General features: G+C 41.9%; 1 protein-coding gene across 1 annotated transcript in view; it reads left to right on the top strand.

Moving 5' to 3' along the window:
- Nucleotides 1-15,137, top strand: part of LOC117489875 (plexin-A2-like) — a 68,609-nt gene that overhangs the window by 28,003 nt on the left and 25,469 nt on the right. The window contains exons 5-14 of the mRNA XM_034139433.1: nucleotides 1,865-1,988; nucleotides 3,062-3,215; nucleotides 4,130-4,226; nucleotides 6,987-7,101; nucleotides 7,790-7,990; nucleotides 8,702-8,798; nucleotides 9,907-10,106; nucleotides 12,918-13,069; nucleotides 14,151-14,268; nucleotides 14,932-15,068. Of these exons, the coding sequence (XP_033995324.1) occupies nucleotides 1,865-1,988; nucleotides 3,062-3,215; nucleotides 4,130-4,226; nucleotides 6,987-7,101; nucleotides 7,790-7,990; nucleotides 8,702-8,798; nucleotides 9,907-10,106; nucleotides 12,918-13,069; nucleotides 14,151-14,268; nucleotides 14,932-15,068 (1,395 nt within the window). The remainder of the gene's footprint in view (nucleotides 1-1,864; nucleotides 1,989-3,061; nucleotides 3,216-4,129; nucleotides 4,227-6,986; nucleotides 7,102-7,789; nucleotides 7,991-8,701; nucleotides 8,799-9,906; nucleotides 10,107-12,917; nucleotides 13,070-14,150; nucleotides 14,269-14,931; nucleotides 15,069-15,137) is intronic.

Below are 15,137 nucleotides of genomic sequence, written 5' to 3'. Positions count from 1 at the left end.
GTTTCTGAAAAAGCGGCCGCATTTGAAGCTGACCTCAGCCAGGGATTTACCCGTCTCATCATATGACGTCTACATTTCAACGAGCCCTATCTTGATGATGATCAGCGTTATTTAAATTGCAGCTCTCAGTGTTATCAAATCTGCAGCAAAGTGAGAGAAAGAAAAGAAAATGTTTTGTCTTAATCCAAATTACCTCATTAAACAGTTGTTTTTTCCTTTTTTCCCAGAGTGCTGACTTTGTCTGCAAGTCCCATTACACTGTTTATTTAAATGAATGCCTCACACTTATCAGTGAATAGATAGGCTGCTGTTTCCTCAAGTAACCCGCAGTGAGTCATGATCCCTCACATTGCAGAATGAGGCTACTTTATTTTTCTGTCTACTAAATCCTGATTGGGGTCTTTTTCTAGCCTCTGAATGACTCTCAGTGTGTCATGTAGACCTCTTTCAGGATCTCACTTTCCCACCCGATGCGGTGCACCAAAGCACCTATCCTACAAAGTGTGGGGGTGGGGGGGGTGGGCGTTGCTGAACATGCACAAAGCCTCATGGCAAAGGGAACAAATGGCTCCATCAGACAAAACGCTGTGAATAAAAGAGGCAAATAAAAGGCAATGAAAGATAGACTGAGATAAAAGGTGCACTTTTTTTCCAGGCACTTCAGTTGATGAGCGGTCAGGAGGTGACTGTCTTTACTCCTGTGGCTCCGGTCCGCCTCAAGGAGCGGAGCCAGGAACAGCTGTCACCGCGTTTCCATTCCGCCGTTTTATTGTGTTGTAATTACAGCAGAGGCCTCCGTGCTCTTTGAGCTCTCTCAGGAGGTGCCACCCCCTCAGCAGCAGCTGAGAGTGTATTAAGTACTATCAACCCTCGCTGTGCACATTACGCATTTAAAAGAAAGAAATTATGGTGTGCCGCCAAATACTCTCTGAGTTTGCCACTGCGATTTAACTCTGCAGCTAGGAGACTCTTGTTCTTTTATTACTTTCTGAGCCTGCAGAGACCTAACTCATTCAAATAAATCTGTATCAAAACAACCGCATTCAAAACTATCTCAACAACAAACCCCCATTTCAGGAACTGGATACATTTGTAAAAGTATTAAAAATCCCTTCCCCTTGGCATAACTTTAAATCTATCTTTGTACTCTTCTCTTACATGATTATTCTAGGGTCGCACTTTGGTGCCGACCCTTTCAATTCTTACTTTTAATTGCCTGTTGGAGCTGAAGCTTATTCTACTGTTGCAACCAGTGTAATGTGCTCTGCAGAAAAGGGAACGATTTGAAAATGCATCTGACTAAAAGCCATGCAAAGAAGATAACCAACAAACACAAATCTAAACATGCATAAAACAACAAAACTATTAAAACAAACATTAAACAGCTTTACAATTATTTTAAACCTATACCTGGGATTTGTCCATATTTTATAATGTGATGCAACTCAATGTTTGACTTTTGGTGCTAGATGAAAAGTCACCAAGAGGATGAATCTCCAGATGTAATGACATTCAATGCAATAGTTGATCAGACATTTTACTAATATTTTGGGGGCAGTAGCTCAGTCTGTAGGGCTTGGAAACCAAACCGCAGTTGGAGTCCCGATCGGACCAAAATACGGAGCGTTGACTCGTAGATGTCTGTCACTCTTTATAGAATTAGTGTTACAATACCATTGTTCCAACTCACACAGTTTCAGCCCTACTGGACTCTTTGGGAAATCCTTTTCAGTTCGCATCCTGGGCACTGCTGAGGTGTCCTTCGAGGCGGCATGCCAAAAAGCATCAGAATTTGCATAATTCATAATTAAGCTTGCTGCACTATGTTTTACAATTTTAATTATGAGTCCCGCTTGGTCTACAGGTGCTCGAGGAGGGATCGGTGTTTGAGGGCGGAGGAGGCTTTCCGTTTCGCCACCGACATTGATCGCTGTGTGAAGGTCATCGCTCACCCCGACAGCATTGCTGTGTCAGCACATAGTGTCCCTGTGAGTCTGCTTATCATCCACCAATCTGTCACTCCACTCACAATGTTTATGAGCAATCACTGAGAGTAGCCTTGTCCAGCCACATGTATAGTAAGAAAATACTAGAAGCCAAGATTAGTTTTGTGAGAGGGTGTTTCTCCTTGTAGGACACCAACTGTATTTATTTTGGTTTGAACACATGCACTGTGGGATGAAGGATAAATGTGAGGGGAAAAAAAGAAAAAAAGGTGGGAGTTGTTTTTGTGGCAGTGAGCCGCTGCGTCTGCATCTGTGATTTATCCGCCAAAAGGTTGATTACATTTCCTAAAAGCTTAATTCAACTGTTTATTTTACAGTAGCCAGGAGCACAGAGGAGTGAAGTACAGTAGGAGTTGAGGATTATTTTAAGGGAATAGTTCAACATTTTGGGAAATACACATTCCTTCTTGCCGAGAGTAAGATGATTAATAGCACTTCTGTATCTGTCTCTTAAAAGTGCTGCTGGAGCCCACAGCTGGTTAGCTTAGCTTTACACAAAGAGGCAGCTAGCCTGACTCTGTCCAAACATAACAAACCCTGCCTAGCAGCACTTCTTCAGCTCACTAATTAACGTCTCATATCTTGTTGGTTTAATCCGTAGAAAAGCACAAGTGTAAAAACAACAGAATATGCTTTTACAAGCTAGTGTTGTGCCAGACTATTTCTAAGCCAGGAGCAGTAACTTCCTTGAATCAATTTTGTCGGTTTTACAATTTGGCCTTCGTAGGGATTATACAACAACAAGATTTAACTTGTTAATTAGTCACTTAAAGAGGTGCTGATAGGAAGAGTCTGTTGCCTTTGAAAAAAGCAAAAAGGTGAAAGAAAAAGCAGTATCTCTATGTTTATAGAACATTTCGAAAAAAGGGAGCTACTGTAAGATAAGCTAACCATCTCCTGGCTACAGCTTCATATTTAACAGACAGAAAAGATAAGAGCAGCAAGAAAACGAAAAAACTACTTTTCAACTAATAATTATACTTTAATGCCAAAGCCCTGCCACAGTATTCACTACGTTCAGAACATTACATTGTATCCCTCCCTTTTTCTTTTAGCTTCTGCTGGAGGTGAATAATGTTCCAGACCTTTCTGCTGGGATCACCTGTTCCTTCGGCGAGCAGGCTGGAGTGGAGGGTCATGTCAACGGCAACAGGGTTATGTGTCTATCCCCGGCTGGGAAGGAGGTCCCTCGGATACCAGAAGGACAAGGTGAGACAAACATTCACCCACTGAATTTGCATTTCATAAATGTATCCGGCCAATCAGGAAGAGCCTACCCGAATGCATGCGACAGCCTCACGCAACGTCCACACGGCGGAGTGCATTGAAGCTTGCCGGCGGGCGTGTCTGAAGCTCGACCAACAACCAATCACATGAATCTCCCGCCCCGGACACACAAGCACGCGGTTGATTGGCTAGAGCTTGTATTGGCATATGATTTGATTGGCTAACGCTTCCATCGAAGCTTCAAAAGTTGAACATTGCTCAACTTTTGAAGCGAGCAACGCGAGCAAAGCGAAGCGACGCTCCCACAATGCAGTTCAGCAAAGTGTGACGTCACCCCATTCAAAGTGAAAGGGCAGAAGCGTTGAAGCTTCAACGCACGCCGCCGTGTGGACGGGCCGTTACAGTATGCATATGTGAACATCCTCTTCAGGTAGCGGCATAGCTATCCTTGGTAGAGGGTTCCGCCTGTGCTTATAGAACTAGGGTTACAATATGTAACCATCATCATATGCCACATTCATCCAAAAAAATGGAAATGGACCACCTTGCATTTTTGTTTATCCTAAGAGTTTGATAAGTACCAAGGAGCAGTGGAATTTTCTCAGAGCATATACAGTAATCCTCCAATTGAAGTTTATGACTGAAGGTGTTCTCACGACAACAGCAATGTGCCCTTGCAGAGACGCAGACACCAGGTGGCTCTTTACAAAAGTGTGATAAAAGTATTAACATTTCTTCTCATTTTGACCTCCTTTTCTCGTTCCTTCACCCTTCCTTTTTTGTCTGTCTCTGTTCCTCTTTCACACTGTTGTCTCTCTCTCTCTCTGTCATTGACGCTTGCATATTATTAATTCCCTCTTTCGGCCTTTTCACTTATTATTCTCCCCCTCCCTCAGACTGGGCCGGCGTAGAGCTCCGTCTAAACTCAAAGGAGACGGGTCGAATGGTCGCCAGCACGGAGGTGAAGTTCTACAACTGCAGCACCCATCAAACGTGAGTCCAGCTGCCAGCCCCCCTCCCTCCTCCCCCCTCCACGCTCTGATTTGTTCAATAGATGGGAGAGCACGACTTAATTTAGGGCAATGATGTACTGATGCTCACAACTCCACTTAAGATCGGGCTGTTAGATAACCTCTCAGTTCAATTTATCTGTCAGGTTTCATTTAAATCAACATGATGCATTTGCCATGGCCTGTTTGTTTCGACTTTGCTTAAACTGGCAGTCAGTGGGCGGATTGCTTACAGCTTTAAATACAGATAACAACAGTGCAACCCAGTGATATTTATTTGTATTAAACCCAAAGCAGATATATTTTTTTTTAAGGGTTCTTTTTTGGGGCTTTTTCATTTATTGATAGTACAAATAGATAGGCTTCTTAAGGCTCTTTTCATGCAATATACCTTATACATATTCACAACTGTAGACGCACAGTGTGCTTTGCTGTAGGCCAGCAGTCCCAGAGGAGCCCTGAATAGATACGAAGTAGACTCACAGATCTCTTTCCTGACTTGATTTGGTCCCAAGTGGCCCTGCCAGAGTTTGTTTGTTTTAAGATATTAGATTTAGATTTTTAGCCTTGCTCCAGTGCCTTGAGGGCAAATAAAGTAATGTAAATTGTAGAGTACTTTATTTAAATGCTCTTCTGTTTTGTCTTGCCAATATAGGCTTCCTGACTGGGCCTTGACTTTGAGCCATTATGCTAATGTCAACTTTTTTTCATCCTAACTGTAAATGACAAGAGTGTTTCCATCTGAATAGTAATTCCATACACTGCTACAAAGGTGGTTCTTATTAGGATGAATGCCAATTAGCAGCATTTGTCAGCTCTAAAAGATGTCAGTGAATCAGCACTTTCAGAGTTCTCACAGCTTAACAAAGCTCCGGAAAGGCTAAATCATACAATGTTGAATTAATAACTTCAAAGACCTTATCATTAGATTTTCCCTTTTGTGTAATAGATGAGAGGGGAAGTCAAATGTCCTTACTTTCTTTAGGTGTTGCTGCCCTTTACTAACCTTTAACTGTGCTATAAATTATACCGAAAGATGAAGACTTAAAACTGAATACAGGAATAAGTTCACTCTAGAATGTAACACTTGATTGCATGGTGTTTTCATAGCCAAACCCTGGAAATTAGCCCACAGTGGACGCACATGCCACGTATTCAAAGCGCTCTTTGACTGCAACATGAATGCCCTAATATAACCATATTAAGCCATTAGAGCGAAACAGTCGGGAGCTCATCACATCCGCACCGCAAAAATACAGCCTCCATTAGCTACGGAGTGACCCTGTGAACTCCTGTGATTAATATTTCAAACCAAACACACTCCTTACCCAGCACCTCTTCCTCCACCTCCCCCACTACCACCATCACATCAGCAACACATCACACTCCATAATTAATTACCCAGTGTTTAAAGCTCTCTGCCAGTCCAGTTCTATTAATACCCGACCCCCCTAAACATATTACACACACACACACACACACACACACACACACACACACACACACACACACACACACACACACACACACACACACACACACACACACACACACACACACACACACACACACACACACACACACACACACACACACACACACACACACACACACACACACACACACACACACACACACACACACACTATGTCCATACTGGCCTTGGGCAGCTAATTAATATCAAAAATGTAATGGTGCTGCACTGCATTTATTGACATTTGTAGCTTGCTATGAGCTGCAGTATTGGAGTTCTGCTAGTGGTTTTTATAGTTTCCTCAGGGTTTCATTTTATTGCACGACCAAATTCAGGAGAACAGACTTTGAAAGTGCATAGATCTGTTTTCTGCACAGTGGTACACTTCTATTATACACAGCCAAGCCTGCGTTACCCCCCACAGGAAAATAGGACATGTTCAATTTTGAGCTCTCCAATTGCTTTGTTTGGTTTATCAACAGCTGTGCAGCACACATCTCTGTTCTCTCATCTTTTCATCTCCCAGTTCTACACCCAAAGTTGTATGGAAATGCAGCTCCCCGTCTGCTGAACGAGATGGATTAAATCCAGTCTAACAGGGTTGCTTCAGCTCAACTCTAATCCATAACTGACCGTTGGCTGCAGTTCACTGAATCAGAGCCAATGTGTTGTGTAATTCTACCAATCAACTATTCTGTTTTCCTTTTCATTCATGTTTTTGTTGATAATCCAGAATTGGATGGGTTAGATGTTCTGTTTTTATTGCAGTCAAAAATGTGAATATAAAGGACTATAAAAGGCAAGGGTTTGTTAAAAAAAACTTCAATGTATAATGTAATCTCAGTACAAGGGCAAGGTATTCCCAGTACATCTGTTTATGCAACACTGTTTCACTTTTACTTGTCATTGCTTAAAAGTGCTTCAATGACAGAAGCACTTGAATGGAGCTTTCCTGAAATGACTTCATAATAACGGTTATATATTGTCATCTATGAGAAAAAGACTACCATTCTTTGCTGTCTGCATAGGAAAATGGGACATCTGATCTTTCAAAAAAACACACTGGCATGATACATTCAACAGAAAGCTTAATCCTTCATCAGTCTCCCCTTTAAATCCTCTCACCCTGGAGAGGAAGATGTAGATCTGTGAAATAAAGAAGGATTGATTCTTCTTTTCATAATATGTTAATGCAGAGCAACTCCATAAACAAGAGGCATTATTTAAATGTTCCATGCCATGAAGTGATGCATTCATTTCCTCCTGCAGGTGTCTGTCCTGTGTGAACAGCACTTTTCGCTGTCACTGGTGTAAATATCGCAACCTGTGCACCCACGACCCCAGCAGCTGTTCCTTCCAGGAGGGCAGAGTCAACGCCTCAGGGGTAATGTACATTCCCGCTACAATCTCATTAGCTGATTAAAGTGTAGCTTTCAAGAGCAACATTAATCTATTGCTGTGTGACACTTTTACCTCAAACACACAATCCATTGATCGAGATGTAAAAGATAAAGCTCCAATAAAGAATCAAGCAGACAAAGAGTATACAGCTCTGCTAGCAGCTCTAGAGGCACAATGGGGATTTGAGCTCAATGCTAGCATCACATGCTAACCTCAAAACTCAAAAAACCTGACGTGATGATGGCGCTATGTGAAAAAGGGATCATCTTTAAAATAGTATTGACTTTACCATAGATGAACAAATATTAAATATGTCTTCTAACACGGTTTACTGTCGTGGGAAGTGTAATATGTGGCATATGAATGCAAATTATATTTGGATTAGCAATTTGTTTGCCCCATTAATCCCTGTGCTACATTAGTCCTTCATGTTTATATAACTGTGACATGTACTAATACAGATTACATAGTAGAGAGACAGACAGATGCACATATACAAAGCTAGTATATAATGGATACCTAAATAAGATATCATAATTTCTGAAGGGAAAACAAGTTATTAAATACTATTTATATATTATGCTTATTAGGCTTGGCAACATGGACATTGGACAACATAACCAAATGCATGTTTTCTTACAATGAAATGCGTTTGCTTTCTGCTTTCACAGGACTGCCCTCAGCTCCTTCACACCGGGGAGATTCTCCTTCCGGCCGGTGAGGTCCGACCCATCACCTTGAAGGCCCGGAACCTTCCCCAGCCGCAGTCGGGCCAGCGGGGCTACGAGTGCGTGGTGCATGTGCAGGGTGTCAGGCACCGTGTCACGGCGTTGCGCTTCAACAGCACCAGCGTGCAGTGCCAGAACAGCTCGGTATGACCTCAAACACTCCCAGTGGGAGACTCACAGCTGTCAAATGAGGCAGACAGCTTGGATGCTGTGTAGGCAAGGTACATAGGGTACATCAGTGAATGCCGCCTGAGGTGTTGAGCACACTGAGGAAAAAGTAGTGGAAAGGGAAAGCGAGATTGATAAGGTAAGGTGGAAAGCATTTGAGAGATAGGAGACTGACAGGAAAGGAAGAAACGAAAGAAGAAAAAGGAAAGGTTTGGTTTAAGCGTAAATAATTGAAAACCATTACTTCAATACCACCTTGTCTCTAAGGTAAATTGTCTGAGTAACATATAGGTGTTCACCAACCGGGAATGTGATGACTTTGACATATGGAAAGTCCCAGGTTTGGGATGAACACAGAGATTTTTGTTATTTCCATGCAGAGCATACCTTGCTCCTGTGTGACAATAAATGAAAAGGCCATTTTCCTCAGATGTGGATGATCAGCCACCCCAGCCAGGGTTTGCGTCCCCACATGTCAAAGAGGAGAGGAGCAGACAACCATGGCAGAAATGACAGATGGTTAAAAGCCTCGTCTCTCTTCTGCCCTTTCATCCCTCTCATTTTCCTCCACTCTGTCTTTCTCTGTATCATTTTTTTTTTACTCAAACCTCTCTCTCACTTTAACTTTCTCTTTGTCTGGATCCACTTACCGCACTCTCTCTCACTCTCTGTTTTTCTGCTTTTCAGTACATGTACGAGGGTGTGAAGATCAGTGACCTGGCAGTGGACCTCTCCATCGTATGGAACGGCAATTTCATCATCGACAATCCCGAGAAGATTAAAGGTGCCTCTGCAATCCATCACTGCCAGGCCAAAGAAGTGTAAAGCACTCAATCCACAGGGGATATATGGGTCATAGCGACCGCTCCGATGTTCCAAAAAGGCTTTGAGATAAAGTTCACAATAGCAAGGACTGTTATCAAAAAGCACCCAATCACTCGTGTGCCTGGAGGGGTGAAGGGTGAATCTTCATATTTGCTAGGTCTGGCTCTCACAGCTGCTCTTGTTTTCCTCTCCGTTAACATCCAAGAAAAGCTGTTTGTCAGTTGTCATTGTGGGCTGTGCATTAAATAAACCCACTTAGCCATGGATATACACGGAGATGGCCATGAATTTCAACAAGCCTCGTCATTACTTAGGGAAGTTACTTCATATGGGCATAAATATGAGCTGCTTACAGGAGAGGATGTAAGAGACAGACTTCAAAGAAGGAGGGATTAATTCGGCATATGTTTTCTGAGTACTTGGAAGAAGGAATTTCCTCAAATGTTCTATTAATTTATTTTTATTTAATTCTCAGGTTGCCAGTGGTTGAAACCAGTTATTTTTGGAGCTGAGTTTTGTCAACTTTTGGTTGATCAGTTTGATGAAGAGGACATATTATGCACATTTTTTCGGTTAATATTTATATTTTGTGCCTCTACTGTGACATGTTAATGTTCAAAAAGATCTTTATTTTTGTCATACTGCCTGTGCTGCAGCACCTCTTTTCACCCTCTGTCTGAAACCAGAGCCCAGTCTGCTCTGATTGGTTAGCTGGCCAGCTCTGTTGTGATTGGTCAACCGCTGTCCCGACACGTAGCCTCACGTACAATGTGTTGGAATGCTAGCGAGTGGTAGCGCGAGTGCTACATAGTGATGTCATTATGAACAAAGGAGTCCAATCAAGGCATTTCAGGCACGGGGGGGGGGGGGGGTGTGTTAATAGGGCCTCTTTAAATCAAATTATAACATGACTACCTTCTGGTGATCCCACTGAATAATCTATGGTTGACATTTGCATATACAACCTATTTATAGCAGGCATATTCTTCGGAAACATCAATATTGAAATGTGAAAAAAAGACTTGATGTTAAAACTGATCTTAACTGTCTTATGTGTTTTCCCACAGTGCATCTCTACAAGTGCAGCGCCCAGCGGGACAGCTGTGGCATGTGTCTGCGGGCGGATAGGAAGTTTCAGTGTGGCTGGTGTAGCGGCGAGGGCCGATGCACCATGAAGCAGCACTGTCCTCCCATCTCCCCCTACGCTAGCCGCTGGCTGGACCTTTCTGCCAGGAATGTCAAGTGTACCAACCCACGCATTACTGAGGTCAGTTGTTTGTTTAGTTTTTTTGGCTGTCGCCCAGTCAGTCACTCACTCAACCAGCCTCAAATACAATGTGCATTTCAAGTGTGGGATGTGAACGTCATCTTTTACTCAGAAAGTCGTTTTATTTAAAATAAGCAACTTCTGGGGTTGGTAGTCTTATAAACTTTTTTTAGTCATGCCAATTAAAACAACAGAGCAGCAATGTGACCTTTCGTTATACTTCAGAAGACTGGATTTCTTGAACTTAATATTTCATTTTTACTTAGTCTTGAACTTGGCTAACCAGATGAAAGCAATCATGACATTGCAAGAATTTGTTCGGAAACTTTGAAGTTTAAGATGTAGGGAAGGCAAAGTCTAGTTAAGTTTTTTTTTTTTTTTTTTTATAAAAAAGCCAATTTCACTGACTGAAGTAAAAGAAGTGTCTGACCAAGGTGAAGCAGGTTATTACAATGAATGAACATTCTTTATTTCACTCAGGCCAACTGAGTAGATTAGTGTTACCATCCTTCTTGTGACAGAAACAGCTGATTTGACCTCAGGTTAGGTTTAGTTTAGTTTTGTGATAATAGACAAGATTTCTATAGAGCAAATACCATGGTTTTGTTGCTACAGTACGCATATTTAGTGAAAGGCTAGTGAAATGTCCTTCGCGAAACTGCCTTTAAAAATCTAATGTCTAATGCTCAAGATAAAAAGGACATATCGTTTGAAGCCTGTTTCTTCAACCATGCATCTACTTTTACATGACATTACATTACATTGCATTTAGCTGACGCTTTTATCCAAAGCGACTTACAATAAGTGCATTCGACCAAGAAGATACAAACTTGAAGAAAACAGAATCATATAAGTACATCGGGTTTCATAGAGCCAAAACATTTCAAGTGCTACTCAACTGGCTTTAGATAAGCCAGTCCTTTATTAGTATATAAGTGCTTTGTTAGTAATTCTTTGTTAGTAATTGTATTGCTCGAAGTGGAGTCGAAAGCAATGAGTTTTCAGTCTGCGCCGGAAGATGTGTAAGCTTTCTGCTGTCCTGATTTCAATGGGGAGCTCATTCCACCATTTTGGAGCCAGGATAGCAAACCTGTACCACTTAGCAAACCTGTACCACTTAGTATCAGACAACAATATGGTGCTTGATTTATTGGTCAATCAACACAATGCAATTCTAAACAAGGCAAGCTCCAACTAAAAAGTTGAACTGCACCTCTTTGAATTCCACTCCTAGATACCACACATGAGGGGTTATGGCGCAGGGTCAGCCATTGTACAGCTCCCCTCAGGCAGTTTGTGGGGGTTCTGTGCGCTTGAGCAAGGCTATTCCTATTATTTTGGTAGAAAACACAAGATTTATCTTTGACCACCTTCAAATATCCCTTCCAAGTTCCTGTATAGCTATCTCACATTCTATCCCACGCCAGGCGAATACCTAAAGTGCTTGACAGCTAAACGGATTCAGTCTGTTTAGAGAGTGGTGATGGATCTTTTATGTCACAAACTCCTGTTCATTCTCTTGAATGAGGCACAGTGGGTCAGGCACAGAGATGCCAGGCTCTTCCACTTCAAAGAGCCGCGAGCCTTTGAAGTCCCCGTCACATTATTAGTGTTCCTGAAGGAGCTGCAGCAGAATGTATCAACTACCCAGTGGTGCTGGGTGGAGGGAGAGTTACTCCTGTTCTGCTCTGCAGGTCCGGAGGTTTCCTGCCATGGTGGTTAAGTTCACACTGTGAAAAGGGTTCCTCAAGGTTTTGCTATACAATGCATTATTCATTAAAGTTTGGTTTGAATTATGGTGGGTTTTAAGGCTTTTTGAATAAAACCCTTCAGAATGTGACTTACGGTAAATCTACTTAATGTTTACATAGAGTTTACACGGAAAGTGTGGGAAGACTCTGTGAAGAAGCTCAGTCATTCAGGTCATGTAGAAGTGCTAAGACAAAAGCAGCTGGACTTACTTTAGAATCCTGAAAGAATCTCAAAGAATAGAACATCTAAAAAAACAGCCCAGTTGCCTTTGACATAGCATTTCTACATTATGCTAATGTTTTAGCTGCCCTTTAAGGAAAATACAATTTGACATCAAGCGTTATTGTCCTAAAGTAGCTACGAATTTACATTTTGAGCAAGTACTAGTCACATTTCTGACCGCAGCTTATACAGAATTAGTGTTTCACCATAATTATATTCCTCTTGGGTTGGGAAAACCATTTAAACCGTGTGATTCTCAACTAAAACTGCAGCACATTACAATTAATAATCATTCTGGAGTTAAGCTCTCGTTATGGCACATCACTCTCCAATACTGGAAACTCTTGCATATAAATCTATACATGATATTGCCTTTAGACCCACGAAGAGGTATCATTCTATTATCACAGCCTCCGACACCTGAGGGCACTCATATTTTTAAGAACAAACACAGGACCCACCCTTGTTATTCGGCTTATAACTGATTTTTTCTTATTTTCGTATTCATTTATTCTTAACTTTTTATTCCTGTTTTATTCAGTCCTGCGTTGGTATATAGTGTTTTTTTTAATCACAAAGATAGTATTAATTTTATTTTTTATAAATTGTCTGTTGTGTGTTTGATTCGTGAAGCAATTTGAGATACCTTTTTGTATTTAAAGTGCTATATAAATAAAGTTTGATTTGATTGTGTTTAACTGAAAAAAAAATGTGTACAACAATTGTACTTGAATTGCAGGCTTAACCATTAGTTGACAAACCACAAACAAAAGGTGATATCTATCGCTGTATGTGAAATCCTGTCCTCATCACCACTTTCTTCTCCTTCCTATGTAGGTGAGCCCAGTGGCAGGCCCTGTGGAGGGGGGCACCCTGGTCACCATCCATGGCCTGAACCTGGGTCTGTCCTTCTCTGAGCTGGAGGGGAACGTTGAGGTGGCGGGGATGCAGTGCACCCCACAGGAGGAGGGATACATTACTGCAGAACAGTAAGAGAGACTCCTCCCCTCCCCTGCCCAGACACGCATGAAATCAAACTGTACTGTACACAGGCATACTGTACAGATGCAAACAGAAGCAAAAAAACACAATCTCTTGTCTATTGCACAATTTCTTCTCACAGTCAATAACAGAATCTGTGACAAGGCTTGAGCCCAGAGATGCCTCATCAGGTTGTATGATTGTGTGTGTGTGTGTGTGTGTGGGGGGGTGGGGGTGGGGGGGGGGGCTTTGCATTGCCGTGGTGCAGTCACAGCCAAAGGAAGAGACAGTCTTTGTGTCGTTGTCGTTATGAGGCTGTCGGCACAGCAGTAATTGAAATGCGCTGCATGTCGCTGACTGGAGGGACAATCTGTTAGCCATGTGTTTCTCTCACAGCCATGTAATGCGATTGGGCTCTGGCTGCAGGGACTTTATTTATATCCTTGTAAAAACAGGGGAAAAAAAGAAAAGGAAAAGAACATGCCAGCAGAAAATTGGAAAACTCTCGTGATGTATGAATAGAAGGGATGGGCAGGGAGGATTCATTGGATGCTCTTATTGTAAAAGGGGGAAAGCAGAGTTCCTTGCGCAGAGCAGTGCATTCGCAGGGCCATTCATTTGGCACGCACAGTGCTTTAAAACACGGCATTACAACTGTTACAACCATTAATTTCAGCATGGGGTCAGTTGCTATAATGACTTATTCATGGCACACTTTATCTTATTGACCTGACAGGAAATACTGATTTATTGAAGAAACCCCTATGTTGTCATGGCAACCGGAGGTAATGGTGGGTGGCAATCGTGCTGGAGATGGGGAGGGGTGCAGTTTATCATTTGAGTTATATTGCTGTTATAGGTTTCCCATTAGGAAGAAAGATGGCCCTCTATATTGACCCACAACTTCTATGAAAGTCTGCTTCAATCACACTGGCCAGCAGAGGCCATCTCCCCACTGTGCAGTTGATAACAAATGTGATACAGTGCAGTGATTCTGCAGTCTGGCGTGTGTTATTACTTGTATGCACAGTGATCTGTTGCACGCCTGTTGTTTTATGCACCTTCATTTGTGTATTTGTGTCTTGACAGGATTGTGTGTGAGATGGCTGCAGCTCCTAAAGGAAGTGCTCCAGGTCCAGTTAAGCTGTGCATTGGCGAATGCAGACCAGAACTACGCACGCAGTCCTCCCAGCTCTACTCCTTTGTGGTAATTCTGAATATGAAAAACATTTACTTTGTCAATTTGTGCCAAAGCAAACATCAAGTGTTTGCAATGAATTAGGCTGAACATGTGATTGCAGGTAGAAAGCCAGAAAAACGATTTAATTCATCCACTGCAATCATAAACTAGAGAGGGAGATAGAATAAGATAATTCATTTTTTCTGAGTACAAGAGATTGTGCATAAGAGCGTTCATCATCATTACGAAAGTATTTCTTATGGCTTGTTCACCTTCTGCACGATTTTCATTACATGGCTAATCAAAAGTATGATGTTTATTGCATTCAAGCCAAGACTGATTTGTGTTTGCTTTTGAAGGGCAACGGTATTATTAAAAACATTTTAAGTAGTGTTTATTACTGTGACCGACAAGTGCAAATGCGTTTCAACGGCCCAAAACATTTCCATTGGAAGAAACGTACTCAAGTTTCAAAAACAATGCAGATAAAAGAAACACAAATGTGCCAAAACATTATCAATGATATGATATCTTTTTTTTTAAAAGAAGCTCTTTTGTCTACTTAAAAAAAAAAAAGTTGTTAATTTGTAGCGTTTTCTTCAGTCAAAGCCAGTAGACGATTATAGAGACAGCCGTATTCTGTGTTTGATCTTTGGTGAATGAAACATAATTAATTGTGCTTCTCCATAGACCCCTTCAATGCTGGCTCTGACCCCAGGCAGAGGACCTGAATCTGGGGGCACCAAGGTCACCATTGTCGGGGAGAATCTGGGCGCTGGAAGCACTGTAACCGTGTACTTTGGGAATCAGACCTGCGAGCTGTACAGGTAAGTCTGATGATAACACAACTTCCTAATGTGATATTTAATCTTACAATCCTTTAGAGGGGCAATGAA

Source organism: Trematomus bernacchii, unplaced genomic scaffold (assembly GCF_902827165.1).
Source record: "Trematomus bernacchii unplaced genomic scaffold, fTreBer1.1, whole genome shotgun sequence".
NCBI classification, from domain to species: Eukaryota; Metazoa; Chordata; class Actinopteri; order Perciformes; family Nototheniidae; genus Trematomus; species Trematomus bernacchii.
The sequence above is the reverse complement of the archived record's forward strand: the minus strand, read 5'-3'. Positions and strand labels throughout refer to the sequence as shown.